Source organism: Lepisosteus platostomus, chromosome 17 (genome assembly GCF_059453375.1).
Source record: "Lepisosteus platostomus isolate fLepPlt1 chromosome 17, fLepPlt1.hap1, whole genome shotgun sequence".
Taxonomy (NCBI): Eukaryota; Metazoa; Chordata; class Actinopteri; order Semionotiformes; family Lepisosteidae; genus Lepisosteus; species Lepisosteus platostomus.
Genome location: NC_142627.1, coordinates 8,897,530 through 8,916,218, shown reverse-complemented (window position 1 = coordinate 8,916,218; position 18,689 = coordinate 8,897,530). Strand labels below are relative to the sequence as shown.

The 18,689-nt window shown below is 40.6% G+C and overlaps 1 protein-coding gene across 4 annotated transcripts in view; it reads right to left on the bottom strand.

The window, feature by feature from the left end:
• Positions 1-18,689, bottom strand: part of sos1 (son of sevenless homolog 1 (Drosophila)) — a 57,112-nt gene that overhangs the window by 35,554 nt on the left and 2,869 nt on the right. For all 4 annotated transcript variants that reach the window (XM_088610420.1, XM_088610421.1, XM_088610422.1 and 1 more), the window contains one exon: positions 1,144-1,269. In XM_088610420.1, the coding sequence (XP_088466546.1) occupies positions 1,144-1,269 (126 nt within the window). The remainder of the gene's footprint in view (positions 1-1,143; positions 1,270-18,689) is intronic.

Sequence of the window (18,689 nt, the reverse complement as noted above, 5' to 3'; positions counted from 1 at the left end):
CTATTTTAATAAAATTAGTTTGTGTGTCAAATATGCAGCCTACGTACTTAGCTATGTCCATACAGCACGTGCTAATCCTTGAGTGGACACACGGGCTACTATGTATAAACCATTGTATAGGAATGCGTGCTACGCACCTAAGTGACCAATTGTATTAAAAAAAGTTATCTTTAGCAAATAGGGAGGTAAGACAATGTGTGTGATATTGGAACACTGCCAATCTTGTAAGCACAGGGAAGCGTGATAATAACAAGAAAATATTTGGGACTGTTCTAGGTTAATTACTTTGAGAAAAATACACTTAGCCTCTCTGTGTGTTTCACTCCCATGAGCGTGAAGTAAAACCTCTTTTAACTTCTGAGACAGACTCCTGACTGTCTTTTAAGGTGAAACGGGGGAAACATGATAGAACATGAATACCTCGATTATACATCGGCCACAGACACTAGCTCTGCTGCTGAACCGGACACAGACAGCACTGCCATTGTTAGCAAGCATCAGTAAACGGCTACAAGGCGGTACGATCCAATTTATCATAATCCAAATGATCATTAAAGTGCTCAGTGCTATTTTTATTATATGTGTGTGTGAGTGTGTGTCTGCGCACGCGCTCATGTTGGTCATTGAGATTTTCTGTGGTTCCTATGAAAAGATGACTTGTAGGTGATACTTTGATGCTTTTTTTGATCAGTGATGGTTCTTGATCCACAAAGTTTGAGAACCAGTGATCTAGAACAATCTGCCGCATATTCGCCCACACCAACCATTTACAATATAAGCTTTACGTACACTCATACAAATACATTTAAGACACGTCGTAATTCTTTCCTATGTTTATATTTTCTTTAGCTCGCAAATTTAAAGCAATATGGGAATTCAGGTAACGTCTGAAATGGAGTGGCAAAGCCATATTTAGGGGTGGCAACGGAGCTACCCTCTAGCTACAACTCTGCTTCCAGGCCTGCTGGAGTCTGCATTCTGTCCAACAAAAGCTGGAACACCAAACTGTTAAGTGGATGGGCTTACTGCAGCCCAGGTAGTGGGCGCAAGGGATGCATATGTGTTCAGTGAAACAGAAGCAATCAAACAGAAAAGTATGCAGGAATGAAGCAGTGCCACGTGGCCCTCCTCTGCAGAACTCACCTCCACATCCTGCACAGTGCGTGGCTGAGCCTGGCAAAGCATGCTGAGTAACAGCAGGATGAGCTCCTCGATGTACTGCAAGGCATCCTCCTTCGAGGAGAGATTGGGGTGGACCTGATTCAACACCTAGCACAAGGAAACAGTGAGAAAAGAGTGAGGACAGCTGTGGCTTTAAGGTCCTGCTTATATTAGTGACTCGCAAGGTCCAGTCTCAGAGAGCCACTAATAGTCTAGGTCCTTCTAATCCAGCCATCATGTGAGCATTGATTATTAAATCTTTAAATCTATGCATTTGCATATTCCGAAACCTTAAACAGTTATGGAAATAACTCATGGTGCTACAAGATAGTGTCGTTTTTTTCTGAGAATAGAAAAATCTGAACTTGTAGTGCAGTCAGATGTTTTCCTAATACCTGAGCTTACCATTTTAAATTACATCAAAATTTGCTACTGGCCTCAATCACCACTTTTTTCAGCTTTAACCATTGAGGATTTGAAGAGTTCTGAGAGAAGGAATAAGCACTGTTGCTTTAGTAGGTATGGAGATGCATCACTTGAATCTTCCTGCTGTTTCAGTTGTGACTTGTCACTCTAATTAATGTATACTGTGCTTCTTGTTCACTTTCTGCCTACCCAACCAATTGTTTCAGTGAAAAAGTTTTCCAAAAATCTTGCATTCCCATACAACCCTTCAGGAACGTAACATGAAGGTTTATTCCATTCTGAAAGGAAAAGAACAAGGATACAATGCTTCAGCTGTGAAGCCTTCTTCAGGTGTTGACAGCCTACACATGCTGACGCAGCTAACTGCTTGAACGGCTTCAACTCTTCAGAAAATGCTGCTATACACAGCACATAGTAAATGCTCTTATCATTATTAGAAAGCAAATGCAGACTGTTTTCCCAGATGGCACCTTTTTACTTCTATGATTCTCCGCTGCACTGAATATTTCCACATCTAACATACAAGAAAAAAAATCAGCTTCTTGGAACAAAACCTGGAACTGCAAGAAGCAACAATGCTCAATTCGCAATTTTGCCAAATTCTCGCAGACAGAGCATGAATAAGCAAGAAACCTCTTTTTGTACAGAGTATTTCTGTTATATTTGGCAGAAGTTCAAGAGCCAGACAGGATCATCATAAAGTTTCAGCTTTATCAGCACAAGCTTCTCCTGCTACAGCATGGCCATTCACAAGACCCCAGGCCTCATTAGGAACAGGAATGAGGTTTTGGTGACAACACTGATACAAGCCCTGTTACAAGTACTTCTGAAAGAAAGAGACAGAAAAACAGCTCTGACAGACAAGTCTCAGCAATGGTCAGCATGATGCACTTACAAAGAGTTACCTGGGAAACAGAGTCTGCAGAGATTTGGAACTCTGTCAGTGAAGGCAACATTGTATAAACTCTGATGTAACAGTACTGTACAATTGCTGCTGATTTTCATCATAACAATGCTCTGTAAACCGATGCTGGCATCTCATTCTGGTTCATCTCACTGTGAAGTCAAGTGGCTTCTGTAACTTCAAAAGCTGCGATTTTTTGTCAAAGATAGTTCAGCAGTGTTTTCAGGTAAAGAAAGCAAGACAATTCTAGTCCTGAGCACTATAAAGGTTTTTAGGATTCTTTCCACCTAAGACCTTAATTTTCAAAGTGAACTATTTTACTGAACTACCTGGCCGATGAAACGTCTGAGCACAGTTCACAAGTGGAAAATGCCTATAAATCCTGCGGTGTTACTTGAAATGCCATATTGTTTTAAATTTACCAACTAAAGAAAACAAACAATGGAAAGAATCACAACCAGAGTAGTGGGCTAGGGATAATCACTTCACCAGACAGACATGCAGCAATTCTGCATACAATTCAAGATATTTAGTAGACTATAATAATAATAATAATAATAATAATAATAATAATAATTGCTTACACTTATATAGCGCTTTTCTGGACACTCCACTCAAAGTGCTTTACAGGTAATGGGGATCCCCTCCACCACCACCAGTGTGCAGCCCCACCTGGATGATGCGACGGCAGCCATAGTGCGCCAGAACGCTCACCACACATCAGCTACCAGTGGGGAGGAGAGCAGAATAATGTAGCCAATTCATAGATGGGGATTATTAGGATGCCATGATTGGTAAGGGACAATGGGAAATTTGGCCAGGACGCCGGGGTTAGACCCCTACTCTTTTCGAGAAACGCCCTGGGATTTTTAATGACCACAGAAAGTCAAGACCTCGGTTTTACGTCTCATCCGAAGGACGGCGCCTGTTTACAGTATAGTGTCCCCGTCACTATACTGGGGCATTAGGATCCACATGGACCGCAGGGTGAGCGCCCCCTGCTGGCCCCACTAACACCTCTTCCAGCAGCAATCTCGGTTTTTCCCAGAAGGTCTCCGATCCAGGTACTGACCAGGCTCACACCTGCTTAGCTTCAGTGGGTTACCAGTTGTGAGTTGCAGGGTGATATGGCTGCTGGCTCAGACTAGAATAAATCCGACACACGGAACAGTGTGTAGAGTACAACTTGCCAAGTCACACTGCAGTTGGTGCGTCACTAGTGCATTCCAGAAGACAGAGGGGGTCTTGGATTGTTAAAGTTACTAACAAGTGGCTAAACATGTCGTGTTGAACTGTGCTCCCTTTATTTTGATTTACATGTTTGGAGTGACTGATTTTTATCTGAGCAGATGACAGTCAAAATATAAGATTAAGCTCCTGTATGTATTTGTCGGGTAGTGGACATTCTTTCAGACATACAGTACTATGATCCCCTGGTAAATTTGTCCTGGTCTTATTTGACTGCCAAAAAGCAAGTGCCTGAGAAACCACAGCTCTCTGCTCATCACTCATAAATGCAGTTTCATCGCTAAATATCACAGGGCATAAGTGGTCTACATCCATAATGAATGTGGCCACTTTAGCTAATGCTGACAGGGCTTCTCCAGCCCTGCTCTAAACCTGATGCTGTCTCTGCAGCTGGACCATAGCAGCCCATGCTGTAAGGAGCACCAAGGCCTTCAATAGCTCACAGTCTGACTGTCAGTCATAGGACAGGTCAATCAGAAATCCTGCAGGAGCTCAGAACAAAGCACTTTTTCTTTGTGGCCATTCACAATATCATAATGTTCTTTTCTACCTTTTAAGTTGGCTGATACCATAGTACACAGTAAAAAGCAAAAGAGACAGTAGTTTAGAGTCATTATTAAAATATTAAGGGGAAAATGTCAAAACAGAAAGAATGAAAGCAAGGGGATTTTATTATAGAAAATATTCGCTTATCAGCCGATTCGGTTTAATGTTTAATCAGACACCACTGATAAGAATATATTATAAAAATCATATTATATATTCATGGATGGCAAAAAAAGTCATTAAGTAGATGCTTGTGATGTGATAACAGATAGCAAGGCAGAGTCCAGTTCCTCCTTCAAAATATAAATGGATGTTTCCCTGAGGGTCACAGCAACAACACCGAAGTTAACAGACAGAAGCTGAGTGCTGTTGTAGGATAAAAACTAAAACAGCTGTTCCGGACAACCGGTCACACTGCCAAACAAGCTTTGCTCCACACCAAGACATGGTAACAGACAGTCAAGAACAGGAAAACCAAGGCAGCAGATCCTGGTACACCACTGTCACAAACACTGAAATCCAGGCATCCAGTCACAGTATCTTCAAGGAGTGCCAAACGCCACTAAAAAACGCAAAAAGAGAAGTGATGGCTGTTGAAGACTTTGGAAACAAAACTAAGTGCAGGACCAAATCAATGATTCTGCTTTCAACACAAGGTTGCTGAGTACAGTACCCTGGATCGTTTCAAGAAACATCTGGATGATATCCTTAGATCACTTAGCTACCAGCATCCAAAAGAGTTAGATGGGCAAAAAGGCCTGCTCTCATTTGCAACCATTCTTATACAACAGACGTCTCCTAACAGGTTATGAGGCAGTGTTGTGAATACAGACTCCACAGGATCTTACAAAATAATGAGAGCCATGAGGATCCTGGACCAACAGGTAAAACAAACAGGAAGAGAGTAAATGCCAAAACAGGTCTCCTTCTTTGCCCTCATGGTCTTAGACTTAAAAACAGGTCATAAAGCCAAGGAAAACACTTTTATACTTTGTGTAGATTCCTGTTGAAGTCTTAAGTGAGTAGACCCTTCTAAGCCTCTGTTTACTTCATTCCCAGGGCTGTGGAAGACCAAAAAACAGGAAAAGCCGCAGGCCTGTCGCTTTTACTTTTAAGCTTTGGCAAGAAATGCTATTATTTCCAGCCTGTGGTGCTCCACAAGAATTTGGATGGGTTTTTCCAATTTATTTACTGGTTTGAAAATATTTACATTAGAATAAACAATCTTTTTCTTTTTAAAAGCTCTTTTTTTCATTCTCCCTCCCAGGCTAACATGCCACAGCTGTGGAGAAGCTTGACAGAATGTCAACTTGTCACAAGATGCAATGAACATTCTGAAATGTTTGCAGTGTCCTGAGGCACAGATGTGCCCTTGTGAACTATACTCTACGCATTGTCAGATTGATTGTGAAAAGCTCTAACTTAAGATATTCCTTCAACCGGGAAACGCAGACACTGTCCATTCAGCGGTGAACATGAACAAGAAAATTGCAAAGTTGCTTACCAGTTTCTTAAATCTACCTAAAACAGTGTATTGCTTTTTTTCAAAAAGCCATTTAACTTATCTTTTATGGATTCTACGTATTTACTGTTCAGGAGAGAATTTACCCTGAAAACATTCTTTAAGATATTAATATTGCTGAAACACGTGGGAAGTTTTCAGTGTTATAGTGTAGGGTAGGGTATCCATCTACACTAGTTATTTTCTACCTCACACTACATTTACAGCATTTTTTATTTTTTTCTTTAGAGAAAAAAATGTAGCAATTTAAAATGCCCTTCTAGGTATGCTGAAAACTTTTTGTGATGCTTAAAAACACTGGTGTTTTTTTTCTTGGGGAAGTAACTACAGGATAACACATAGTGCTAAGCATTTTTGAACGACGGCTAATATCATCTCAAAGGGATACCCCTTCATGAAACAACTGTGGGCTAAACCAATGAGCTCCGTCACCTCATTTTCCCTGTAACCCAATGTAAAGAGATGTTCCAAATGCTGACCATTTTCAATTGCTTTTTTTGGAAGCTACAACAAAGGTGAAATTATTAACCAGTCAAAGAGACAACCCTGAAGCCACATGTCAAGAGCACAGGGGACAAGTGTGAAAATTAAATATGATAACAAGCTAACTCAGCCAACTTCTTGCATATTTTGAAACCCATCTGAAACCCATTTTGAAGCATCAGCACAGGGAATGTGGAGAAAGAGCATCTCGCTTTGTTCTACTGTGCCAGCACAGTATATACCCTATTTCACATAAAAGATCTGCCTAGATGTTTTTAAGAGATGATCTAACAAAGTGGTATTTTTAAATAAGTCGATAATACATTTTCATAAGGCATGTACATGCTTTTATTTTGATAAAAAATGATGCAAAACAATTTCTGCTTTGAAATTATCTGGAAATGTATAAACAATGCTATTACAAAATCCCCAAATAAAGTGACAAGGAACCGTTTCTTATTAAGAGATTGCTGTCTGAGGCTTTCAATGAGAGTCATCTTTTGGTCTCTTTACCTAAAAAAAGAAAGCCATAAAAAAAAATCACAGCAGCCCATCATACTGAATCATTAACAGCAAAATACTGTGCAGAGAGCATGCAGGTTTTCATGGAGAGAAGCCTCAATGATTCACATTGTGGAACATTCTAAACTGGGAACTAGAGATGACAGCAGTTATGGGATTATAGCCACAGAGGCCTCTTTCAGACAGATCTACTTGGGAGCCTGGGGCTAAATTAAGAGCCATATTGCCACCATGCCACAACATCTGAAAGGCTGGGTCCATAACTAGAGCCAGTCACCAATAATGAGCAGACTGGTCACAATGACCTAAACCTCAATGAGAAGTGCTGACGCTGCTGTTGTTCACATGGCCGATGCACTGACTGATTACTTGACTTGCCAGAGCGACCAAACCCAAGTAAATCAGACTGGTGAAGAATTATCACGAAACTTAAGCACACCACATTTTTAAATCAAACCCAGCTTAAGATAGAAACATTTTAGGAGGTGAATAAAAAATTCCCTAGTAAGTCTCAGTCACTAAAGGCACTCAGAGAGCACTACTCCAAAGGGACCCGGCTGGGCCGAACCTGAAACTCACTGGAGCCACACAGTTCCTTCAAATGGTGCTACACACACCCTGCTGCTGGAGAGGTTTCATCCTTTAGACAACAACCCAGCCTACATCACAGGGTGCCCACCTGCAGCAGTCCACCACATATTGTTGAAGGAGCGAGGAAGAGATGCACAGGGCTGTTTGCACTCTTCCCAAGGAGAACATTAACCACGCACATTCAATGTAAGGCATTCCAGGCACGTCATGAAGGCTGGGAATTTTTAGAACAGTAAAAAAGGAGTTTTCCATAGTAACAATTCAGTAAAATACTGGTAGAAAAGGTCATTTATATGCCTCACAAAGTGCTTGGGGCATTCCAGTACTTTACTAATTTATCAAATCCCTAAGAGAATCAACCTCAAAACCCTACCACTTAACGTCTTCACTAAACCGGCTAGCAACCCAAGATAACAGGAAGACACATTACATTTAGACTTTTGAAAAGTGGCTGTAAAAACAGACATTTTGATTTTACATTAAACATGTGCATCTTGTTCTGAAAAACAAAACGGTGCAGTAGATGTCATGAGATGATATATAACGCATGTAAAACTACCAAAGAAATAGGGATACAGCTTTAAAAAAAGGTACACGCATACAAAAATACAAGTTACATTTGTCAAACAATTAACTTTCGAATTACGGCCTTCCTCATAGTTCCTAGACATTCTGATTATTGCCATTGAAAACATAAGACCTTCCAGCCATTCAGTATAAAAAAAAAGAACTGGGTGGGAGTAAATTGCCAGGGTGCCACAATAATTCAAATACAGGGGATACAAGAGGGCCAGCGTCTACGTCTGGCCACTCAATGAGGAGGTATTTCCCGAAGGAAGAGGGAACCAAAAAAAAGCTGCTCCAATTCTGATGCCCCGCCATGGAGGGGCCTTTGGTGAGTGACCACGGGCTGCAACAGCAGCACCTTCAATCCAGATCACGAGAGGCAACAGCGGCTGTGGACGTTAACATGTCTCCATAGCTATTACTGAAAAGCAGGCTGCCTGGGTGGAGGCACTGGTAATGCATGCTAGACTCACCCAAAGATATGTGTGGAATTTCATTCTCAGGAACTGCAGCCAGTGCAGGCCTGCAGAGCAATGTACATGCACAGAGAGAGAGGACAGATGAAGTAGCATGAAATTAAAGAGAAGTTTTGTAATAACAGCCCCAGGGATGCACTCGACAATTACAACTACTGTAAATTATGCTGATATCTCATTTGAGTGAGGGATTATAAACTATAAAATGTTTTTAATTCTATGCTGAGGTCCCAACGGCACAATCCACACCATGAAATGAGAGTGAAAGACATTAAATGTCCACTCATGGCATATCAGAATATCACTTTGTGTATGCGGTTCCTGGTACAGTATTTTCACGTCACAAATAAATGCACAGTCTGTTTGGATTTCCCATCTGGTACCAGATAAAAACACAATGAATCTGAAAATACTAATACATGCTTTCCAATGTGGTGGCACCATTTCTTTAGAGACGTTCACATCAGTAAAAACAGAAAATAAATCATATCTAGTCAGTGATTATTTGGTAGCACAAAAGGGGCACTCCACATAGAGGTCACAATATGTGTGGTCTCTTGTCAGCAGTAATACATTAACCTTTACTGTGCAGCTCTGTATACTGCTGTGCTATTTAACTGTAATACACAATTCCACAGCTGTCCTGCTTGCAAAATCTACTAAACAAGCATTTTTGCCTGTACTACACAGCTGGTGCTTGTAATTCTTTTCCATTAATTCAAAACACTAAAAAATAAAATGCAACACTTCTTTGTGGTGCATGGTTAAAGAGTAGACAACAATTCCATTCTAATTTTAATAAAATCTAAAAAACTATTTTAGCATAAAAGTATATTCCAAAAAAAAAAAACTCTTCCAAGTTTTCTGCAAGGTGCTCTTGAGGAAAAAAATTTTTTGCTTTTTCCTGGACATGCACTAAATGCTTTACATTTCTCCCAAATTGAAACTGACCAGCACATATAAATAAGTACCCTCAATATCCTCTCAAGGAGGTTTTTAATTAAAATTAAAATCAATAAGGTACGAGGGGTGTTCCTAATGTGCATAATTCAGTCATGTACAAAATGGCCCTGCCATCAGGCTTTGAAGTATTTACATCACTCTGAGGCTTGTTGACACAGCTTGAGCTGCATATGGACACTGGGAGACAATATTCTTCTTAAAATATGGCAAAACAAACAAACTGATTAGACCCTGGATTCCTATGGGCCGCAGACAGCGTTCTCTGGAGCAAGCCCATCACAGGACACTGCCTGACTAACCCAAGGCACTCAGCTCCATTCCACACATAGTTGTGGCTGATAAAGCATTGCTGTGGCATTTTCAGCATTTGCCAGCACTGCCCACACATCAGCACACAGAAGTCCTTCAGGATTCAGGTGAGCAAACGGGAATGGTACGCGCAGATAGGGGGAGGGAAAACACGGGCCTCAGAATTGGTCGCTTTCCCTGGGGAGCGTGTGCAGGGAAATCCCCTGGCTAGCAGTCCTCCTCACTACACTGTGCCCTCCTCTCCACAGTCAGCTGTCAAAGAGCAGCTGCTCCTTCGCACAGCACCTCTCCAGCTTTCTCTTCTGGCCTCCCCACTGCCAGCTCATCGAAAAAGCAGGCTGTCCACTTCTTGTTTTAGAAAACGAGCAAGAAGCAAGAAGCAAGAAAACAAGATCTGCAGTAATGCAACACAATGCCGCAGCAGTGAGTAAGCACACGTGCATAAACATTCTTAAAGACTTGAAACGTTTACTGCACATTCATCAAGTGACACCAACTAATATTCTAAATGAAAACTCCGACAAAGAAACGTCACCCAGCAAGCAGCAACATGGATATTGTAGCTTAATTATAACGTAGAATGTGCAATGTCAAAGGCTGTTTCTCAACACAGAACAGGTCAATTAGGTGATGGGAGCATAATAGCTGTGCATGCAGTGAAGTGGCCTACTCTTGACGTATAAGTATTATCAGGTTGCTCAGACCTTTTGTCCATCTCTGTATAAGAGAACAGAGTATATGTCAAATCTTTCTCCAAGTAAAAAAATAACAAATGGAGAAAATTTCTTCTCACTTCACCCATTTTTGATTTGGCTATGAGTCCATTCCAGTGCAGTGGTTCAGTCCCCAGTGCAAGTTCAGGCTAGTCATTTGGGAGCAATGCAATGAGTGGTAACAACGAGAGTCATTCCCTCAGCTGGCAGCTGCAAGGACCAATCCTTTTATTTCAGGTGACACATCACTAACCACTGCGCATTTCTAACAAAACACAGCAACGTCTAGTCCTATAGACGGCTGGTTGGTTCAGTCCTTCCCTGTAAAGAGCTACATCCAGGTAAACAAGGGATGTCAGCCAGAGGTCACAGAGATGGGTTTCTTACCAGGATATTTACAATTGCCATTGACCCCTTGAGTGTCACTTAACATTCGTGTGCCCAGTTCTTTGGAAGAGTTGCAGAACAGTGGTTATGCTTCAGGTGGCTCTGCAGTGCGTCTGGTGCATGGTTCAGTCCCATGTCTGTCTGACCTGTTATGGTTAAAACCATCTTCTATTAAATGACCAGATATTATGTTACTTATTTTATATTGATTGGAATTTTCTTTCTTTAACTTCTTTATCTCTGTCCAACAATGATGTGTAAGGCTATGGCCAGGCTGAATACTGACAATTTGTTCTCAACTGATTTAATCTGGTTAAATAATTTTTAAAAATCCTTCATTCTGAGGCGGATTCCAGCAGCAGAGTAAAAGCTGTGCAGAAAAAAAAAACTGACAGAAATGGAAACTAACAGCAATATCCTTAATCCACACAGCAGAGCTATACTTCAGACCCTTAAACCAATTCCTCACACCTTCAGTCTCTTTTGCCGGACAGCTTCAGACTGGAGAAAAGCAGCAGATTTGAAGAAACTTTCCAGACAAAGAACTCCCTCCTAATATCTCAGTCCTTTGTTGCCCAGACGTTGTGCAGGCACTGCCAAAACCCACGCACTGGGCACTGTCAGAAACGCAGCGCGAGGGGGCGGGTGCAGGCTGTGCACACTGTGGCCAGGCTGGATATGTCTCCAGACATCACACTTTGTTCTCACAGAAAGCAGCTCAAGAAGGAGGAGAGACGGACAGCTGTGAAATCCCACTCTGCTATACAAAGCTAATGAAACAGTCCCCACACCCCATGACAAATTCCTGTAACATCTTCAAAACAAAAATGCACAGGGCTACAAAAATGTTCTTTTACAAGTTCAAATTCCAATCCCATTTCTCTCATTTAAGCATGTTTGGTGTGAAGAATTTTTATTGCTCAAATGAGTTTTTGATTTTCCTTGACGCCCAACTGGTCCAACAGAGATTTTGGAAAGACACCCAAACAGCTATAGTGAACAACAGAACACAACACCAGAGCAACTTAGCATTGGGAAAGCATTAACATATAATTCCTCTAAAGACTGTTTTAGAAACTGACAAAATATTACTTTGTAGCACAGTACCTTCTATGTGCAGCAAAAAAAAAACTTTGATACAATGACTCAATGAATTGTCTCAATCAATTGGGAATTGCAAAATACCAATAAAAATAGGATTTGATTACCTAATGCAATGTCTGGGAGTCCAGTATCAGTACAATTTCACCCACAATTAGCACGAGTCATGCCCTAAGAGGACACCTGGCACCTCCCCTCCTCTGTGTTTAAAGTAATTATACAACCCTGTAAGAGCTCTGCCTTGTACTGGGGCCAACAGCAGCCTGCACAGCTGATAAATTTGACTGGGCAAATAGAAAGTTTGGCTTGTGTGCTAAAGCACTGCACACCAAATAGCAAATGCTGCCTGTTACATCAGAGTCAGACAGCAAAGAGGTAATGGAAACTCCAATAACTCAGAAAAACATCCTACTGTAAACTGCAGGGGGCTAATTTTAGTTACTCCTCAGAGCAGCGCTAAAAGCAGTTTTCCTAAATATGGCAAAAGCCTGCCGACAGACAAAAAGACGAGACGTTACAACACTCAATGGTGGAAAGAGCCTTCAGTTCTCCCCTTACTGCTCTGTGCCCTGCCAGATCATGAAGGTCAGCTTGCCTGCCTGTGGGTTTTCAACAGAAATCACAATAATCAAGATGCATCTTCTGACTAACACTATATAACCGGGTCTTGGACCAGTGCAATCGGAAAAAATATCGGACTTATCTGACTATTCAAAAATGAAATTTTTTGATATTGGATAAATGCAAAAAGCACATAATTTAAAAAAAAACCCACTCACCCCACAGCATAAATGTACTTTCCACACCACTAGCTTTGTTCTCGAATAAAACGCAGTTAAAAAGTAAGAAATCCACCCCACACTTCTACCAGAAAGACAACTTGTATATATGGTGTTTGTTTCTATCCAGTATGTTAAATAATGAACTTGCTTGTTTTAAAATTTGAGCTGGCACATTTTCGAATGCAAATTGCATAGTACACCAATGTTGGCTCCAAACTCTCTGCTACTGCTTGACAACAGTAGAATCTGGACAGTTTTAGATCATTGTTAATGTATTTTGCTTAAAGCATAGTGAAAGACTGCTAAATGTAAGTTTCATATTTGAACAGAACTTAAAACTAGATATTGTAAATGGGATTTAGTAGGTGTGCAATGTACGATGCAGTACACAGAAATAGAGCTATAAATTATATATTTTTCCTTTTCAGGTATATGCCAGTAATAATTTTGGCTTGCATGCAACTTGCAATGCAGTGAATAGTGGGGTAACAACTACAATTTAGCATCTGTAGTTTCATTCAGATAGAGTATTTCAGTAATTATTTTCTTCAGAGAAGGGTCAGCAATTGCTTTGGTTCACATACCATGTGCAATGCGGGGCAGACAGTAGGCAGTCAGATAATGTTAAAAATGGGCAATTAAAATTATCCTGGTGGGTTAGCACTCTATAAAATTCATCTGTGTAACATGAACTTGCAAGAACATTCCCATATGACCATTCTTGTATCTACTAAACATCTCCTAGTTTTAGAGCCTCATTGTGTGTACTTTCATTTCATAATCAGGCCTAGCACTGACATATAGGCGGTGGCATGGTGCCACAGTAGTCAGCATTGCTGCCTTGCAGCGCTGGGGCCCTGGGTTCAAGCCTACATCTGGAGTGCTGTCTGCGTGGAGTTTTTATCTTCTCCCAGTGTTCACGTGGGTTTCCTCCAGGAGCTTCGGTTTCATCCCAGAGTCCAATGACATAGAGCTAGGTTAATTGGCTTCTGGGAAAATCGGTCTTGGTGTGAGTGTGTCAAACTGCCCTGTGATGGACCGGTGTACCGTCCAGTGGGTACCGTGCCTAGCTCCCATTGCTTGCTGGGACAGACTCCAGTTCCCCTGTGACCCCAAATTGGAAGAGGCGCTTAGAAAATGGATGGATTTATAAGTCGCCCTCAAAAGGTGTACTGCAAAAAGACTGAAATGCCCTTTACCAAGAGATCCACAACAGTTGTGAAAGCCAACCAGCTGGTCCCTGGCATTAAGCTGGTTCAGAAACACGGCTTTAGAACCCATAATACTGAGCTGCATTATAGCTACTTCCAAGTTTCTGTCCTCCTTGACTTTGAAAAGCAGTCTTGCCCCAAGCATGCAGACAGTCATAGCAGCAGTAAAGCACAACCCTATTCTGTGTCTTTTCCAATTGCACACTTTCGTTAATCCATTTGCCTTAGATGTGCATGCGTGATCATTCAATTTGAATGTTATGGAAGACAGAAACGGTTTCTACACAAAACCTTTTTTAACAACATGAAACAGAGTGGGGAATAGGTGATCCCTGTTTATCACATGTTGTGAAAACACCCTGGGTTTCCTGTGGTCACTGACCTTTTTCACTGCTTAACTAAATATTTACTAACAACGTGAACTGTTGCACACATGATGGCCTGCATGATGCACCAAAAGATTCATTTTGTAATTATCTAAATGAGACAAATAAACACGAGTCATGTTTTGATATACTATTGAGACATGACAGCTAAAGACTTGCAGTGCAGGCAAAACTTGCTGTCTAGGCCGACACTGTCAACAAGCCCCAAGGGATTCCTGATCTTTTATCTTACATTAGAATACTGTAGTAAGGGCTGCATACTAAACAAGGAAAACTGTACATTCTGGGAGACTATACAAAACCAATATTGACAAGACTCAACTTTCACGGGCAAAAAAAAGGTATTTTTCACCATTTAGAACCTCAAGAAGAACTCTCTACAAGATCAGCCTGAGTTTACAAACATCTTTGGTGCTGTGATGTTATTAGTTCTATTTCATGAATACTTTCACTTACTGGATCTGCAATGTCTTTAACAATTGTTGCATACCTTCCCAGAAGAACATGCACTTTCTGAAATTTTAAAAGGAATTAAACCAGGCATGAGTCATCAAACAACTCTAGAGGCAAACAATCTCGAAACCACAGAACTGGATCAGAGATCTTATCAAAGGTTTAACTCTGTGCAACAGGATTTTTTAAATTTTTCTTAATATTTGCCAAAGTTATTACACTTGTAATGTATTTCAGAGCATCTACAAGTCAAAAATACTGTGAATGCTGAGAAAGATGGTGAAGGCCATACACCGGTGAAAGAAGGAGTTAGAAAATAAAGCTAGACTTATTAGAAAAACCTACAGTCAGTCCCAAAATTGGGATAATTTATCCTCTTGTATACAATGTCTTTATAAATTGGCTACAGGAAATAATTACCAGATGAATGACAAAGCTTTGTCTTTAATTTCTTCAATGGCAAAATGTTATATTCCACAAATTGAGCAAAACAGAAAGAAATACTTTCCTTACTAGGTCTGGTGTGTGTCAAACCTAAAGCAAGTTCATTTTCACTTCATGTTTCTTGTAACACCTTCTATTTAAAACTTAATGTGAAATGAATTCACAGAGACAACCACACTACCAGAGAGGGACAAAGTGCACAGCGCTCTATGGGGAGTTGTCCAAACTGGGCCACAGGGTCAAACACTGACAAGAATTCCCTTGGTCCATCAGGAAATCTAAGTCTTGTAGTTAAGCCTGTAACAATCAAAATGTAGGGCCGAGAAGGACAATTTCAGTGTTTAGCTAGATCTGATGGGTTTTGGAGGAGAAAAGTTAACATGTCTAAAATAACTCCATGTGTCTTTGCATATTTGCTCAAAATGTTAACATGAAAAATATAAAACTTAAAATGGATTTAACCACTGTTCAATGCAAGCTATTTCATTCCATGATGAGCACTCCCGAGCATTACTTATTGATCAGAAAAACAATCCGACATGAAAGAGAATTTCTCTTCTATGCCAGTGAATAGAAATACATTGTCAAGAAATAGGCAGTATCCTGCAGCATATTTAGAAAGAGGGAAAACGCAGAAGTCATTCAAAAGCTAGGTAAGAAGCCCGACAGAGAAGCCCAGGGTTCCTTGTCCAGTGAAAGCCCCTGCTTGCAGTGAGCATATGATCTACACTCTGGAGGTCTCCATCTGCATAAGGTCCTTGCCTGGATTTGCACAAAGTTAGGATATCCCACAGGGCCTTTTAATGACACAGAGAGGCTGGGGCTGACAGGTATCCTAGGCCAGCTGTACACCAGCGCCCTCAGTTGCTGCTCAGGATCCTGAGAGCTTCAACAGTTTTAAGCAAGGATGTGACTACCTAGCTTTGGACAACAAATCCCAATATTTGCATAACAGATCTGAAGGTGTCAAAATAACTGGGTGTTTTTCTGCAATGCACTCTCTGGGCTACAAGAGCGAGACAGCTCAAATAAGTGGTTATCCTAGACTGTTAGGTAGAAAGGATATAAAAATACAGAATTGTTATTTATTTACTAACATTTTAACAAAACAATAGATGATAGTTTGGTTACAGAAATTTGCATTAAATGTACATTTTTCTTTCACAAGAGAGCGCAGTGTATTTGCTTTAATTTCTCATTTCACTCTTTAGAAATGAGACTAAAAACACACAAACACTATTATTGTGTGACTTTCAAGCCATAGTTCTTATCCATCACCATTTACTGAACAAAACTAAACTGTTCTGCAGCAGTGGATGAAGACAGCAGCTACTACAGCACCAAACCCATCTGTACTAATGAAATCATAACTTATGTGAAGACAATTTTCCAAGTCTGTGCACTAGTTCACATGCAGGCCTTCTGTTTTGAAGGATATATGACTATGCATCTGTGCAGTTTTCCATCTATCTTTCCACAAGCTTATGCCACCAAAAACCCCCAGGACAAGCATTTCTGCTCCATCTGTTGTCTCCTTTATTATTCACTGTGACTACTTTCCAATGGTGGTCATGTCAAGTGTGAACACACTCATATTCGGTTACTAAGAAACAAATCGTCTCAAAAACACTCGAGTCATTTTAAAGGAGCTGTGTTTAGAGAGGAGGCATTTTATCATACATTTTTATTAGATAATCCAAGTCCATTTATAAATAGTGGTGTTTATAAATGGTGGTAAAGTATCTTTGAAATGCACAAGGCCTATAAAGTTGTCAATAGCCCCGAACAAACACTATTTCTGTAATGTTTTCCCTGTTTTGAAAAGAAACCTAGCAATGAGCAGTGCAGTTTTTTTGTTGGCTCACTGCTAAAACAGCAAACTAGTTTTCATTTTCACTTCAGAAGCCAGAAACTGGCAACAAGCAATTGAAAACATGTCCTAGCACCTTCCAGGTCTTTGCTGTGCACTTTCTATATTGAGCTTGAGCCACTGTTTTTTTTTTGCTAATTCTCACTAGCACAGTTTTTCTGCACTAGCACAGAATTCAAGTTCCCATTTTTTAAAGCACAAATAAGAAAGGCAAAATTTAACAGGTGCAAAAAGATTAATTATTGAAGGTGAGAAAACTCTTCTTCAACTTAGGCACCAAGCATGCACCAACATTTATTTAGTGACAAAGTCAAAACAGCAAGATGTTTGAAAATGCAAAATTAAAATAATCTGCATGTAACCTTCCATGTGTGCTTTTTTAATGCATTGTGCATTTGCAAATTATTAAAAGATTTAAAACAATACATATGAAGTGCCTTGCTTCTCAAGAGACATCACTAGAAAGCTTTGCATCACTTCCCTTCTTGCCTGCATTGTCAAACACGAGGGCCACAGGGGCATCTGTGCACCAGCTCTCACTCACTGACAACACAAAACGGAGCACAAATAACGCAAAGTGTTCTAATGACAACTACGAACAACCATCACATACTTTTAATTACTGAAACAGACGCATTTTAAAATGTGCGTATCCTTCAATACTGCTACTCACACATGCAATGTGGAAACACAGAAACTGAGAAGTAACTTATCAATTCAGTATTTAAACGAGGAAGACACTAGATCTTTCAAATTTAGCCCTCTCACATTACTATTTTACAGTGTTATTCTAATCTTGCTCACATAAACTTCACACAACATTTTTAAGACACCACTGGTACAAATTACCACACATTGTTTTCTTCAGTCGGAGGGTATTAAAAGGTCAGCCAACCCTCTTAAATCTCAGAGGGAAAGTGAAATGAGCAGAATGACTCTGAGCAGCAGAGGTTCTGAACCTGAAGTAAACAATGAGGTTTTGGTTCTTCCTGATGTGTCAAATGATTGTGGCATATCATCACAATTTTAACTGTAAATGGAAGCATTATCCGTTACATACATGGGTACAAAACCACTACAGACTACCAGAAAAATAATTAAAACCCCTGTGCTAGACGGAGGCTCAGCATAATATGAATCAATCACATCAAAGGGCGGACCTGAACTGCATGAAACATGCATCATTAATCCATTACAGTGCTGGCTGAAGTGGCTAAGCAAGGCCATGGAAAACCAGTCCTCTTAAACCTTTTTCTTTGTTTTATTATTGTTACTTAATTCGCCTGTGAACACTGCAAGAAAACCGAAGCTGTCTATTCATAGAACAGGTAAACTGCAGGCAGCTCCACTTTGTACCCTGTACCGCACTACTGCCCACTCGCTCTAGGTGCTAGTGGCGGGGGTGGGGCTGAATCACTAACCACAGCTCATGAAGTTCAGTCCACAGACATGTTAGTCCCTTTTCTCTACTCAATAAGAGCTCCCTTTCACTTGCCTGTACATTTGGAAGACCAATTCCGAGTGAGCTCATGAGCTGAGGAGCAAGGCACGTGCTGTCTCCCACACCCACATCACTTATTCCCAGATAAGTGACGCCCTACTCACTTCTGCATTTGGAATGCCA